The sequence below is a fragment of the Phaethon aethereus genome (genome assembly GCF_964289735.1).
Source record: "Phaethon aethereus genome assembly, chromosome: 4".
NCBI classification, from domain to species: domain Eukaryota; kingdom Metazoa; phylum Chordata; class Aves; order Phaethontiformes; family Phaethontidae; genus Phaethon; species Phaethon aethereus.
In genome coordinates, this window is record NC_138578.1 from 30,203,040 (window position 1) to 30,217,493 (window position 14,454).

General features: G+C 46.2%; 1 protein-coding gene across 1 annotated transcript; it reads right to left on the reverse strand.

Moving 5' to 3' along the window:
- Positions 1-5,134: 5,134 nt before the first annotated feature.
- LOC309404412 (uncharacterized protein C4orf17 homolog) lies at positions 5,135-9,502 on the reverse strand (the record flags this gene model as incomplete). The annotated part of the gene is made up of 7 exons (XM_081998883.1): positions 9,198-9,502; positions 8,801-9,004; positions 8,169-8,224; positions 7,974-8,092; positions 6,227-6,633; positions 5,683-5,832; positions 5,135-5,295 (listed from the first exon to the last, which is right to left on the reverse strand). Exons 1-7 carry the CDS (start codon positions 9,466-9,468, stop codon positions 5,135-5,137), a joined length of 1,368 nt encoding a protein of 455 aa, XP_081855009.1. The 5' UTR covers positions 9,469-9,502.
- Between the last annotated feature and the right edge of the window lie 4,952 nt (positions 9,503-14,454).

Consider the following 14,454-nt stretch of genomic DNA (forward strand, 5'->3'; position numbering starts at 1 on the left):
ACCATTTCATACACATGCCTCATTTACTCAGGCTTGAGAGTGCGAGAGCAGGTTGCACTGGGGACTTCGGAGAAGTTCTGCAAGGGTCCAAAAGCACCTTTTGGAATTGTTTTGCGGCTTAAGACACAGCCTGTTGTGCATCTTTACCCAGTGAAATTAGATAAACACACCCCCCCATGTGCATGAATGTTTTTGTTTTTAAATCAAGCTGTTGCAATCCTGAAGCTTACCTGTCTATGGAGAAATAGAAGAAAAAGATGGTCGGGTATGTTGCTCTTGCAAGGCTCCTAGTGCTAGCTCCGCAACATCACAGCAGCTTGGTAACTAGCTGTTGCCTGTTTTCATGTGTTGCTTGTCTCAATCACCAGGTCCTCCTGTCCTCACGGGTGCCTTAGCCAGTAGCTGGCATTGCTGCTGTTTACCTTTTCTCTGTTTGTGCTAACCGAATCGGGTCACACGAGGCTGAAGTTCATGCCTGTTGTCCTAAGCTGTCTCTACAGGTTGCTGTCCTCGAGATGTGGTAACTGGTGAGATGGAGCAGTAAGTAAGAGGAGACTGGGCTTTCGACGGGCACAGCCCTCTAACTACTGCTGTCGTCCTCAGCCTTTCAATAGCCTACAGTTCTGCAGCCGTGTAGAAAAGGCTGTTCTTGGCGGACCTGGACTCGTACGAGTGAGACTCCTCACTCTTCTCTAAATGCTTTACCTGCTTGGCTGTTCATTGGTGGAATGTCCAGCACTAGGCACGATCATACTGGAGTAAAATGGTGATCCGCTTTCAGGCAGCAGGCTGGAGCTGTGCGGAAGTCCTCAGGGAGAAGTGACGGTTCCAGAAGCCCTGAAGGGCTGTTCTTGCAATGAGTTCACTGTAAAGTTATTGATGACAGCGGCTGAATTGTTTGGAGCACATGAAAATCTCCCCGGCATCAGATCAAGCGCGAGGCACTGGAACCTGTTTGTGGGCGAGTCTGAGAGAGTAGCTTGTGCAAGGAAGGAGGGCTCGTGCGATTTGTGATACTTCCAGTCCCTGCCATGGTGCCACAGCTCGTCACGGCAGACCAGGAAGGCAGTCCTCAGTCCTCCTGTCTCTTGAGCGTCTTTTTGCAGTGTGAAAGTGGAGGCTGGTAGGATGGCCATTTGCTGACATCCCTGGGAAAAGCATCCCAAGTGGTCTTGGTCTTGTGCTGTGTTTCACTCTGATGCTGGAATACATGCTCTGGTGTATTTCACCTTCTGTGTCCTTTTTCTTTTAACCCCCGGGTGTCCCTGGCTGCCTCTGTGGAGAAGGGCATGGACTTCCTAAGCAGTACCTGCTACCTCTGCAGCAATGGGCAGCCGTTTGGAAACAGTCAAGTGACCAGAAATCCGTATCGTGGGATTTGTGAGACATCCTGGGAGTGTGAGGGTGGCTTTCAAATTTGTTCAGTTGTAGTGAGGGACCTCTAGGCAGCCTGCATCCCATCTTGATGATGGGAATATCTGTTTTTTCTTTTTTTTTTTTTTTTTCTGTCGTTCAGTGTAAAACTATTGGGGGGAGGGTTGGGGAAGACAGTTCACCCCGATTAAATTGCTCAGTCCAGGCGTCTGATGTGATTTCTTTTCTTTGGAGGACACTGTTAAGTTTGTTTCCCCTGGCTTCCTTCCGTTGTCAGATAGAACTAAGTTGCCATTATATTGACCTACAGTGAGTAAGTTATAGGGTTGATAATAGTCCGTGTTATTCTACTGCATTTTATTCTTTTTCTGAGCTGCTTAATGAAATCGTTTTAAATGGTGGCACAGCTACCTGAGCTCAGCTCTCTGTTTTTTTCTGAAGGCTCGCCTATATTAAGTTATCGTGATAAATTGTGTAACTCGTAGTTATTTCTGTGTTCCCTGCCCAGTGCAAAGATTTTGCGTATCTGGTGAATGCGCCAGATCTGCAGTGACAGGGGAATATTGGTTTGCGACCTGAACATTTCAGGAAGCATTTAGAAATATCTGACGTGGATGTATGACCATTTAAATTGGTGTACTACCCAAACCTTCCAGTAACAGCAGACAGAGGGTAGGGACAAGTGATAGTTCAGAAGATGGGGCATGTCATTTTATTAGAGGACACAGAAATGCAGCTGCCTCACTGGAGTAGTCCTAAGAGTTTCTCCATCCCTGCTGCACCCTGACGTGATTGTAAGAATCTGCTTCAGCTTCTCCTGCCAGAGAATCCAGGCCTCTGATAAAGCAGGCAGGTGGGCTCAAGGAAGGTGTTGGAGGACACATGCACCACTTAAGCCTAGGGTAAGAACTTGACCGGGCAGCATGTGTATTGGGGAATGGCAAAGTTCAGGCTGGATCGGCAGCTTACTACGTACCTGAGACTCTTCCCAGCGTAAACGACTTTGGTTCTGATCTTGGGATTCACACACTGAACATGACCTTGTTCTTCCTTTACTACGAGGATGGGTGAGGTGCCCCTGAGGGAGCTTTGTTTTCAGTCATCTATCAAGTACAGTAACAGATGCTTTGGAAAGGGAAGTGTCTGAGAAGATGCTATTGATTGTAACTGTCCTTGCAAACTATCACCCTTCTGGCTGTAAGGCGTTTGCTCAGTAACGTGTCAGCTTCATGGAGGAAATGGAAGCATGCTGTTGAAAGACTGTGTTAACGTGGTTGCTTTCATTTGGATGCTGTTCAGTAGTGAGCCTTTGAGATGTGATCACGTTTTTCAGGCTGAGCTACTGCAGCATGAGGCTGAGAGGCAGCTGATCAGAAACACTCAGGACAGAGATTTGTATGGAATGAAGGCAATCTGAGGATGGCCCAAAAGCACGTGGTCAAGTATCTGGCCCATTCAGTAAGTCACTACCACAGCTCAGTCATTGTGTGGTCACTCAACCCTGCTGTTTGGTTTCCAGTTCACTCAGCTTCCAGTTTGGGTTCCAGCTGACTTTGTAGGGTTTTACACTGGAGACAGTGGGGAAGTTCCAAGCACTGCCAGCTCCTCTCCTGCTGGAAGCTCTGCTCCCATTCACCGTGGCCTGCAGGCTCGTACTCTTGCACCAAGAGAAAGCAATGCTGAGATTGTCCCCCAGGTCTTAGCATACTCCCCTTGGGCAGCGGGAAACCAGCATGGAGGTGGTAGTGGCTCCTACAGTAGCTCTGATTTGCAGGGAAGGCAGGGGCTCTTGAGAAGAGTACACTGAGCTCTGCTCTGAGCTAAGCGCCTCGCTCCTTAAGGCTGTGCTAGCAGAATTTCCCTCCTTCCCCCTCAAACAGCCAGCAGTTTTGAGTGAGCACGTCTGCACTGAATACTCTTGCTGTGGAAAATACAGGCAAGTAGGGTCGATTTCTCACCTTCCTTTGGTTTTGGCAGAATAAATTGACAGGGGGCTGTTTTTAAAAGAGATAAACCCCAGTTCTTCTGCTTTCCCAGTTCAGTCTCAAGGCCTGAAAAAGGTCTCGATACATTTCTGTTCTCGTCGGCCTCTATTCCAACGGCTTGAGGTTCGCATGGTGCTTCTAATGGTGTCCCCCCATCCCATTGGATACTGAAATTTGTGATGGCTCTCTGCTAATAACCAGAGAGCGATGGACGCAAGTTACAGCTTGCTGTGAGGCAGACACCTGCAGTCACTCTGCTGGCCAGATTTTGAAAATCCAGGGTCTTTTTTTTTCCCCAGTGCATGACATGCACCTCTGCAGATGATGTGTGTGTGCCCCGCTTCTTACCCCAGTATGTCTGTGACTGTAGAGTCAAGTCTGCCCACAAGAGCTCTTTGTGCAGGCCTGGCTGAGTCGTGAAGAAAAACAACTGTGATGCCAGAAAGTGTTGCCTCTCTCCTTTTGTTCATTTAGCTCACATGTCATGTACCTGTGCAGCATGGTTTGATTGAATCACTTGAGGACTAAATAGAATGAACACAGATTTATTTTAACAGGGAGTCTGAACAGCTATCTTTATAATGCAGGTGCTAAGATTACGTATTTCTCTATGTGAAGGCAACTTCAGTGGCTCTTAAGAGGAGGCCTCCCCTGGAAGGGAGGTATCTGTTGTCTGGGGGTGGCTTGCTGCAGATGAGACTTCTGCTGGAGTGGGAAGGCAGGACGGTGTGGTGTTTCCGTGGTGCTTTCTTGGCCGCAGTTCTTCCCTGGGAACAGTGTGTCTGCTCGTGCTGGACCTCTGTTTCTCAGCCTTGGGAATAAAAGACGTTCCTTTTCCCTTTCTGGAAAAGATTTTGAAAAAGCAAGCTGCATCTTATCAGGCTAGGCTTAGGATTTTGTTAGACTGCTTGGGTTTTGTTCCATGTGCAGCCGAGAGTACAGCAGCACATGCACTCTTTAGCAAAGAAGCCTCCCTGGACACCACTTGGAACAGGAGAGGTTTTTGCTTTGGCAGTTTCTTCTTCTTCATTCTTGGTCTTACTGAAGATTACTCTCCCCCAGGTTGTGTGTAACTTACAGGAGGAGATTACAGGGAAGACATGAACTCAGCACCTCTTGCTGCTATGTTCTTTCTAGCAAGAGGCAGATGCAGTTGTACACATGTCCCTCGCCCTGCTGTCTTTCTGAATGGCACCAGTTAGAAGATTTACATGCATGTTGTATCCAGAGAAATGGGTTGAATGGGTCTGAGAATTAGGGGTTCTTGGGTATCTAGCTCTTAGAGGCCTTAAATTCGGGTTTTGGGTTTCATTGCTCATACTGTCACAGAATTTGGGTCCTGCTGCAAAAACAAAAGTGAGAGCTTCTGAACATTCACAATCCCTGTGCTGTTCGGTGAGTAGCATCCTACACACATGGTGTCTTAACGTTTATCATTTCCGTTACTTACCCTGTTTCATGTTTTGCCTTGCTTCTGATTCTTTAGTTGAAGGCCTGAATAAGAAAGAAAGAACATCTACCTTTATAACTAGTAAAAACCGTGCACTGCAATATACAGTTTTTATTTTTTCCCAGAGCGGTTTCTAAAGCTTTGTGCTGTTCCTGTAATAACTAAATTTGTATCAAAGAGTTGTTTGTAGTTCGGACCATTTTTGGTTCAAAGTGTGCATGATAAACTTTAATTGCAAAGTCGCGTTTTTCACGGGAGGAGAAAACAAGGGTTTCTGGTTAGGAGGTTTAGTTTATGCCTAATCCCAGCAACTTCACTGCAGGTTTTACCTGGACCAATTCATGTCCCCTCCTGGACCTCTCCGAGGGGGAGGGTGAGGCTTTAGCAGGCTCTGGTTATTCATGTTGTCTGCCGCCCCTTCCTCGCAGTTCAGCACACCTTTGCCAGTCAGTTCTGAGTAAATCACACTGGACACAAATTCTTTCTCTGCAATTGAAGGTAGCAGAAATTTGACTGAAGTTCCCACTTGCTGATCTGGGTGTTTAGGGGTGAATTTAGGAGTTCCCTTAGCCACATTTCATTTGCTTTCTGCCTTTCCCCGGCCCACAGCAGCTCAGAGCTCCACTGGGAGAGCACGATTTTGCACCGTGCACCAAACCCGAGTGCGCTGAGGCCTGAGTGACTGATTTCTGCGTACTGTCACCTCACTGCTCAGCACAGCCACAACGGGGCCAGGCACGCACTTCCCTGGATCCTATTCCTTCCGCCTCAGCAGTCCCACTCAGTTCAGGTCTATGAGAATTTTAGGATTTTATGTGGATATGCGAGAGAGCGTGCTTTTCAAGAAGGGATGTGGATGCGTATGTTTGTTACCTCTGTGACTTGCCCTTGTGAACCATTTTTGGATCTCGGTAAGCGAATCTGTCTGTAACACTTTGCCAAGATTATCCAGCACCTGGAAGATGTACAGAAGCGTTACCATGAAGGAAGAGAAGCTGGTTTGCCACGCAGTTTTTGTGTGTGTTTTAGTTTAGCTCTAGCTGTGTGAGCATGCAGTTGTAGAGCTGTGTGATTCGCGTGGCCTAAGCTGTCCCGTCTGTTTTGCCACGGTGTGAGCTAAGGCCACCAGTCTGCAAAAGGGGATGTTGAGCAAGTGCTGTGTACACAGCACTTCAGCCACCCAGGAAGGGAATCCTAAGCAGTGTTTACTGCATATAAAGCCCTTCGCGTGTGACATGCAGTAGCTGCAGGCTGTTTTTTAGAGAACAGGTTTCAGCCCCTGCGCCACCTGCATTGCTTCCCCAGCGATTGCCAATCGCAAGTCCGAGTTAGGTGAAAGCAGCTTGGAGTAAATGCTAAATACAAAATCAACAGAATCCATAGTGGGGAAAAGAGTATGTCAAAAGATGCCCCACACCATCCTCAAGAAAAATAAAAACAGGTAACATCATAGGAAGCCACATCCTACAGCACTCATGTCTTACCTTTATTTCCTGATCCAGGGAGCTCAGGTCAGAATTCACATTCTCCTGGACATGAGGACCGTGACGCAAGTTGAGGAACGGAGAGGAAGGCTGGGCGAGCGACGCACTGTGGGTTCCCTGCCTAGTTGCAGGTTGTGCAGAGACTTGGAATCGTTTTTTCAAAAGCTTTTCCAAAAGAGAAAACAATGTGTAACGAATTGACTTGACTCCATTTAAGGGGCAGTTAAAGGCAATGTGAAGTATGTAGCTACCGCTAATCCCCAGCAAGGGCGTGCAGCAGGAAACACATCTAAAGCTGTTATCTGGTGGAATGTGGCCACATATAGGTTGACTGTTAGAGCTTCCAGTACACGGTCACCAAGAACAAGAGCAGATACCTGTGGCGTAATGTGTAACGTTGGCCAGCAGGATGAGGGATGTGACCATCGGCCTGTACTCGGCACTGGTGAGGCCGCACCTCAAATACCGTGTTGAGTTTTGGGCCCCTGACTACAAGAAAGACCTTGAGGTGCTGGAGTGCGTCCAGGGAAGGGCAATGAAGCCGGTGAAGGGTCTAGAGCACAGGTCCTGTGAGGAGCGGCTGAGGGAACTGGGGTGGTTTAGCCTGGAGAAAAGGAGGCTCGGGGGGACCTTATCACTCCTCTCTACAACGACCTGAAAGGAGGTTGTAGCGAGGTGGGTGTCAAGTCTCTTCTCGCGAGGACCGAGCAATGGGGCAAAGAGGAAACAGCCTCAAGTTGCGCCAGGGGAGGTTTAGATTGGATATCGGGACAAATTTCTTCACGCAAAGGGTTGTCAGGCATTGGAAGAGGCTGCCCAGGGAAGAGGTCGAGTCACTCTCCCTGGAGGTATTTAAAAGACGTCTAGATGTGGCATGTAGGGATGCGGTTTAGTGGTGGACTTGGCAGTGCTAGGTTAAGGGTTGGACTCGATGATCTGAAAGGTCTTTTGCAACCTGAATCATTCTACGAGTCGGTGACTCTATGGCAGTATCTGCCCATGCTGTAGTTATTTTGCAGCGAAAGCACAGTACACAGAGTTTGCAGAAGTGTTCTGCACGTGTAAATGAAGAGTGAAAACAACGCATGGTCTTTACTATGCCCAGTCAAGAACGAGAGTGCAACCTTTAGGCAGAAAACGCCCCCACAGTTGAACTAGAAAACTTAGAAGAAAAGGGAGTTGTTATTTCCAGCATCTTTCCTGCAAAAGGCCTTCGCAGTGCCCTCTGCTGCCCAGCACCAGCGCAAGCAACACTTGTGTTCCCTTTTTCTGAAGAGTGTGCAGTCCTCCTCGTGGTCCCATGTTTGCAAGGGAAGAATCACTTAGCACTCAGCTTTTGTACAGTCACAGGAGAGGTGACTCGGAAATTGGTAGCTGGCAGCTTGAGGCTAAAGAATCCTTTACTGGAATGTATGAACACAGTTGCAAAGTTGGCTCTAAACCCCAGGTGCTACTTCTACAAAACGGTATCAGCAAAAGTAAAACCATTGGCAGTAATTAATCTAAAGAATCCTCTGTGTTGGGAAGGGAGGAGGCTTTTCTCTGTGCTTGTTTGTTGTATAGTGTGACCATTTGTTCCCCAGCAGTTTGAAACAAAGTGGGTTTTATTCCCATATTCATTGGTTTGACCACTTTTCTTGCTAACAAAGCACAGTGACATTAGAGAGCTGAAAGTGATACCGTTCTAGCTTAGATATCACCCTGCTTGACACCATCTCCCTTCCAAGCTCTTGTATTCTACACATGGGCTTCTCCCCTCGCTCCTTCTGTTCTGTGCTGTCGTCCTTAGCAGCCTGAGACTGTCAATTCAGGTTACAGTGCTCAGAAGTGAGGAGGAGAGTGCTGAAATAAAGAACTTGTGTTTGTTTCCCTTACCTTTTCATGTGGAGTAGGGATATTCTGAATCCTTCCAGGAACCTCTGTACTTCCTCCTGGAAATGAAGAGGCAGAGCGTTTTCTCAAGTTGAAATATAAAGGCCGTAGGAGTCGCGTTGTGTTCTGTCCAGGGGAGCCATTTTCAATTACAAAAATGCACAAGGCATCCTTTAGATATCTGTGAGGGGGTGTACTTCCTTCCTTTTTTGTTTGCTTTTACTACCTCACCTAGTACATTAATGCAGTTGTTAGCTGGAATGCCTAACAAAGCTGGGGAAAACCCTGGAAAGCGTATTTCATAGATGTCTGCTTATGGTGCTGCGTAACTACCGCTGCAGAATATTGCTCACAGAGGCAAGAACTGCTGCCAAATATGGAGCTATTAGGTGTCTAGTGAGTGTATAATCTCTAAAAGTTATAAAGATGCAAGTGTAAATAGCAAGGAGAAACCTTTTGTGATGTGGTGACTAACGCACATAGGAGGGAAGAAATAGTTGCCTTTTAAATGTATGATCGTTGCCCTGGGTTCCCTTTACGTGGACCTGAGCACTGATGACGCAGCGCCCTGGCTTAAACAGCTTGGGTTCCTCTTCTGCTGCTGGATAACACAGGAGTTTGCTGCCCCTACTCACGTGTCATGGGCCGTGAAGTTCCTCGCTCCCGTCGCATGAAAGCCTCGAGCCTTGGAAGGTAGCGGTTGGCAGATGTGTTGCCCGTGGCGTTGCCAGTCAGCACATGTTCTTGTTCTTGCTCGGGGATGGCTTTTGTTTTGCCAGCAGGTGGTTGTTCTCCTGAAAAGCTGCTTCTCACAACACAAACGGGAGCGTTGTTTAACCCTGTGCAAACGAACAAACGGATACAGTCTTTAAGACAATAAATGCGCTTCGCTGTCATGCAAGTGGCCACAGTGGGGACGCTGCATATCCATGTTGTTCCTGAGAGGTCTCCGTATTTTGGCTGTGCCTAATCACAGGTCCAAAAGTGGGATTTCTTACTGAGCTAACTGTGTGGTTTCTCAGCAATTCTTACCTGGTATATGACAGACCATCCTGGGATGGGGAATGTTCCTGGAGAAGTAGTACGTTCTCCCTGAGCAGCTAGACTGAGGGTAACGCTGGTTGTACTTCCCCATGTTGTGGTTGAACCGAGGTTCAAACGCTGCCTTGAAATGGGTATTCATTGTGTAACCTTTCTTGTTCTCTTGCGCAGTGTCTTCCTGCAGAGCAGGTTGGCTCTTCCCCCAATTGCCTGACGCCAAACGCTGGAATTGAAGGAAAGAACACAAATTGACACGTGACATTTTGTGACAGAAAGGTAGCAGAAACAACAATCAACTCTCTTTCTTGCAATCTCTTTACCTGTTGTTTTTATGTCTTCCATATACAATTGCGAAGCTGTAAGCATAGGAGGGTGGAAGCAAGCTACCTACTGCTCCACTCCTAAGTAGCTACTTCGGGCAGCTAACGCTGCTTGTGGGCACTTTCTGGCTACTTTTATTTCTTTGTGGTTTCTGCTCTGGAACTCAGCCGCTCCTCGCCGTGCATATCGGAGGCACCTTGTTGTAGTACCAGAGTGTACTGAAGCAGGGGGAGTGGACTGCTTTCTTAGTTGTGAAGTGCAGGGTCAGGTGATGATAGCAAAGGAGATGTCAAGCTCTTTCAGGTTTTCTTCTCTTTTTTTTTTTCTTTTTTAAGAAGTTATTTTGTGGGTTTGTGTTACTGTTTGTTACTTTAAGAACAAAACTGTAAAGGAAATATGTTTATTTTAGTGGATAGAAATGATGAGCTTGCATAAAAGCTATGGAAGGACGGACTAATCGGCATTGAGAATTCAAAGCAGCCAATGAACTTGATTCTTTGTGTATTTTCAAGAAGCGTTTTGAGTCTGACTCGTATAGTGTACCTACAGGATGACCCTGAACTTTTTAACTTAAAGTTAAAAAACTTTAAGTTTGTTTTTTTCACCACATTTAGTGATGTTCAACTGGTGTGCACAGCAAGATGAAAGATTAATTGATTTCTGATTCCCTACTGCAGGAAAGCAAATTCTTGCTTTGTTTTGTTTGTACAGATGTGAATTATAAGCAATATGGGGCAGGAGTGAGTGAGTTCTCATTTTACACTCACTAACCTGGTACGTTCACTACAAATGTCAGGCACCATCTTCCTTTTGCCTGCTGTGTTGCTGTGATTACAGTAGAGACCATGCCTTCCATTTGGCCTAATATCCATGTTAAATGCCTGTTGATCAAAACATTGTGTTGGCATTGTTGTCGTCAGACATCTGCCTGTCCCAAGGCTGCTTTAAAGGCTGTAAAAACAATGAGTGTAGCCTAGCCTTCATCTATTCTAAACACAATCAAATTCCAAAACAGATCAGAAGAAAAGTTGATATGAGATTGAAAGAATAAGATAGTATAAGGAGATAGTAACAGGGTTTTTTTTAATTTTTATTTTTAGGAAATTCTTCATATGGGGTGTCTAGTTTCACCTGCCTACCAGTGTATAATAAAAATTTAAAATACCCGTCTCTCCTGATGTAAAAAGTAAAAATACCTGTCTTCTGGTATTGATTGTAGTGAGTTGGTTGAAGAAATTAAAAGAAAATGGCTACTTTGTGCAAGATCGTGATTGCATTTGTATTTCTCAGCCAACTTTTAGAACTTTGATTCCAAAAAGATAACGTTAACTGGGAGACTAGCTTTTCCAAAGCCTCGTGATTTTTCAACTGTCGTACTTAACATAAAGTATTCTAAAATTAAATGCAGCGATAGCATGAACGATTGGACATTTGACAGAACCACGTTACCAGCCAGCACAGTCATCTTAATGCTGTGAATGCAATCATACCCAAAATGCAGTACTAAACAATACTCAAAGGCTTCCCATTTCCTCACGAAGGGTGCGTATAGCAGTTTAATGTAGAGTAGTCTTATGCCTCACTATGTTAACGGGCTCTCGAGAAAAATGTGACATGCTGTTTACTGCTTTTTCCCCAGTTCTCAGCCAATACGTGGAAAGCGTGTAAGTGGTGCTGTAATGGACAGCGAGGTCTGACTACCTGAGAAGCAGCGCTGCAGAGGACCTCCTTCTCAGCAGGATAGCAGGTTGGTGGCACCTTTTTCCCAGCTCCAGCAGGTAGCGTTCACCCTGTAGCAGGGCTTCACGTCTTTCCTTGGGTCGGGGTCTTCAGCTGAGTGAGCAGCAGCCTGGCTCGTCTGCTCTGCCCAGCAGCTGTGGCAGGCGCAGGGCTGGTGATGCAGGAAGATTCTAGAACTGCTGCTGTTCTTTGTGACGCCCCGGAGCTGTGTGCTGCCATGGAAGCATATTTCTTCCACTGTAGTGCTATGAAAATACTAAGATGATTTTTCAGTTTTAAAAGGAATAGCTTGTTTGGACATGTATTTTGTTGCCTTATGAAAAACATTTCCCAAATGTTAATTGAGGTTGAAATTGTGCCTGTCTCCACCAGTTTAGATGTCATGGAGGATCTTAAGTTACTCTAGAAACTTACTCTTCTCTGTCTCTTCACATCAGTTATCTGTGTACCTTGGACTGCTCTCCAGGAGTCCAAGGGCTCAACGTGAAGTCCTCTTTTCAAATGCCTCAGTCTCGCAGAAAGCAAGAAAGGTTTGACTCATAGGCGAGGTGGATACCTAGGGAAAACCCGGAACTAGACTTGGGGATTTGCATGTGCAGAATATCGAATCCAGGAGTCTCATGTGGAGTAGGGATATTCTGAGCCCTTCCAGGAACCTCTGTACGTCCTCCTGGAAATGAAGAGGCAGAGCGTTTTCTCAAGTTGAAATATAAAGGCCATAGGAGTCGCGTTGTGTTCTGTCCAGGGGAGCCATTTTCAATTACAAAAATGCACAAGGCATCCTTTAGATATCTGTGAGGGGGTGTATTTCCTTCCTTTTTTGTTTGCTTTTACTACCTCACCTAGCACATTAATGCAGTTGTTAGCTGGGATGCCTAACAAAGCTGGGGAAAACCCTGGAAAGCGTATTTCATAGATGTCTGCTTATGGTGCTGCGTAACTACCGCTGCAGAATATTGCTCACAGAGGCAATAATTGCTGCCAAATGTGGAGCTCTTGGGTGTCTAGTGAGCGTATAATCTCTAAAAGCTGTAAAGATGCAAGTGTAAATAGCAAGGAGAAACCTTTTGCGATGTGGTGACTAACATATCGGGGAAGAAATAGTTGCCTTTTAAATGTATGATCATTGCCCTGGGTTCCCTTTACGTGGACCTGAGCACTGATGACGCAGCGCCCTGGCTTAAACAGCTTGGGTTCCTCTTCTGCTGCTGGATAACACAGGAGTTTGCTGCCCCTACTCACGTGTCATGGGCCGTGAAGTTCCTCGCTCCCGTCGCATGAAAGCCTCGAGCCTTGGAAGGTAGCGGTTGGCAGATGTGTTGCCCGTGGCGTTGCCAGTCAGCACACGTTCTTGTTCTTGCTCGGGGATGGCTTTTGTTTTGCCAGCAGGTGGTTGTTCTCCTGAAAAGCTGCTTCTCACAACACAAACGGGAGCGTTGTTTAACCCTGTGCAAACGAACAAACGGGTACAGTCTTTAAGACAATAAATGCGCTTCGCTGTCATGCAAGTGGCCACAGTGGGGACGCTGCATATCCATGTTGTTCCTGAGAGGTCTCCGTATTTTGGCTGTGCCTAATCACAGTTCCAAAAGTGGGATTTCTTACTGAGCTAGTAAGAACTAGCTATGAAGTTCTGTAGAACTATGCAGTGCTACATATTTGCCCTGTTCTTTTTCAACAGATGATATCAGAGCAGAAGCTCTGAGAAAGGGCCCTTGCAGCTTCTGGCTTCTGATCCTGCAGCCCAAACCAGCCTGTTACCATCTGCTTTGCTGTAAGGCCTATGTAGACAAGAGGCTGTTGTCATGAAGGCACAGAGGTAGCATGAGGCACACAGGCTGATTGTGAGGTGTCACATATGGGGAGACAAAGTGTCAGGAGCCCTGGGGCATGTGTTAAGATGTGTATTTTGTTAGTAAAAGCACTTTTATCAATTCTTTTTAAATAACACCAACAAGGGTGGCATGAAATTGTGGATCTACTTCCTCAGGAGTCCGTTGCTACATGTAAGACGCAGCAGGGCGTTGTTGGAGGGAAGAATTTGAGAAACTCACAAGGATGTGGAAGGGACTGCAAGGTAGAAGTCTTTCATACTGCTGCTCAGTTAATTTTTGAGGAAACCGTGACAGCAAAACGGCTGCCTGGGGACTGCGACTGTCTGCCTACAGAACAGAGTGTAAGCTGCAAACCTTGTTTTTCCAGCACCGTGCAGCTTTTTAGGATTGCTTGGGATTAAGAAGTAGTTGCCAGAAGAGCAGCTTAAGCAAATAGCCAGCTGGGCTTGTTAAAAGGGAGGTGCCATTAAGATCTCTGATAGTGCAGCATTGTCTTTATCCAAACATAGCAAGTGACAGTGAGGTTCTGGAACGGCACTTTCCTGCGATGCAGTACAAGGAGCTTAACTTCCTTTGGCAAATTGATAAAAGCGATCATTTGGGAAAACTTTTGGTTTTTGCGAAGCAGAGGGATAGATTCATTGACTGGGAAATTCAATCTAATTCTGTGATTCCAGTCATTCTGTAATGACTGCTGCTGATGCTGCAAGACAACAACGGAAAATGTGTTAAACGTTAAAGAGATGATGACATATCTAAAAGGAGAAGGGGGGAATGGATGCAGTCAGGTGAAGGGCAGTAGTGTTAATTCTGTATTCTGTGAGGTTTGGATTCAGTACAGTTCCCTCGTTCACCCTAGCCTGTCGACTTCACTGGAAGGTGAAAAGATGAAGGAGTATTACGGGATCAGAATCTGCCAGTAATTCTGGCACTTTGGCTTTCCACACTTTGCTTTCCCCAGAGCTGATCCATACCTTTTCCACTATAGTGCTATTGAAATACTTTTTTGATGATTTTTTCAGTTTTAAAAGGAATACCTCTTCTGGACATGTATTCTGTTGCCTTATGAAAAACATTTTCCAAATGTTAATTTAGGTGGAAGTTGTGCCTGTCTCCGCCAGTTTAGATGTCACAGAGGATCTTAAGTTACTCTAGAAACTTATTCTTCTCTGTCTCTTCACATCAGTTATCTACACCATCTTTACCTCGGACTGCTCTCCGGGAGTCCAAGGGCTCAACGTGAAGTCCTCTTTTCAAAAGCCCAAGTCTCGCGCAAAACGAGAAAGGTTTGGCACATATGCGAGGTGGATACCTAGGGAAAACCCGGAACTAGATTTGGGGGTTTGCGTGTG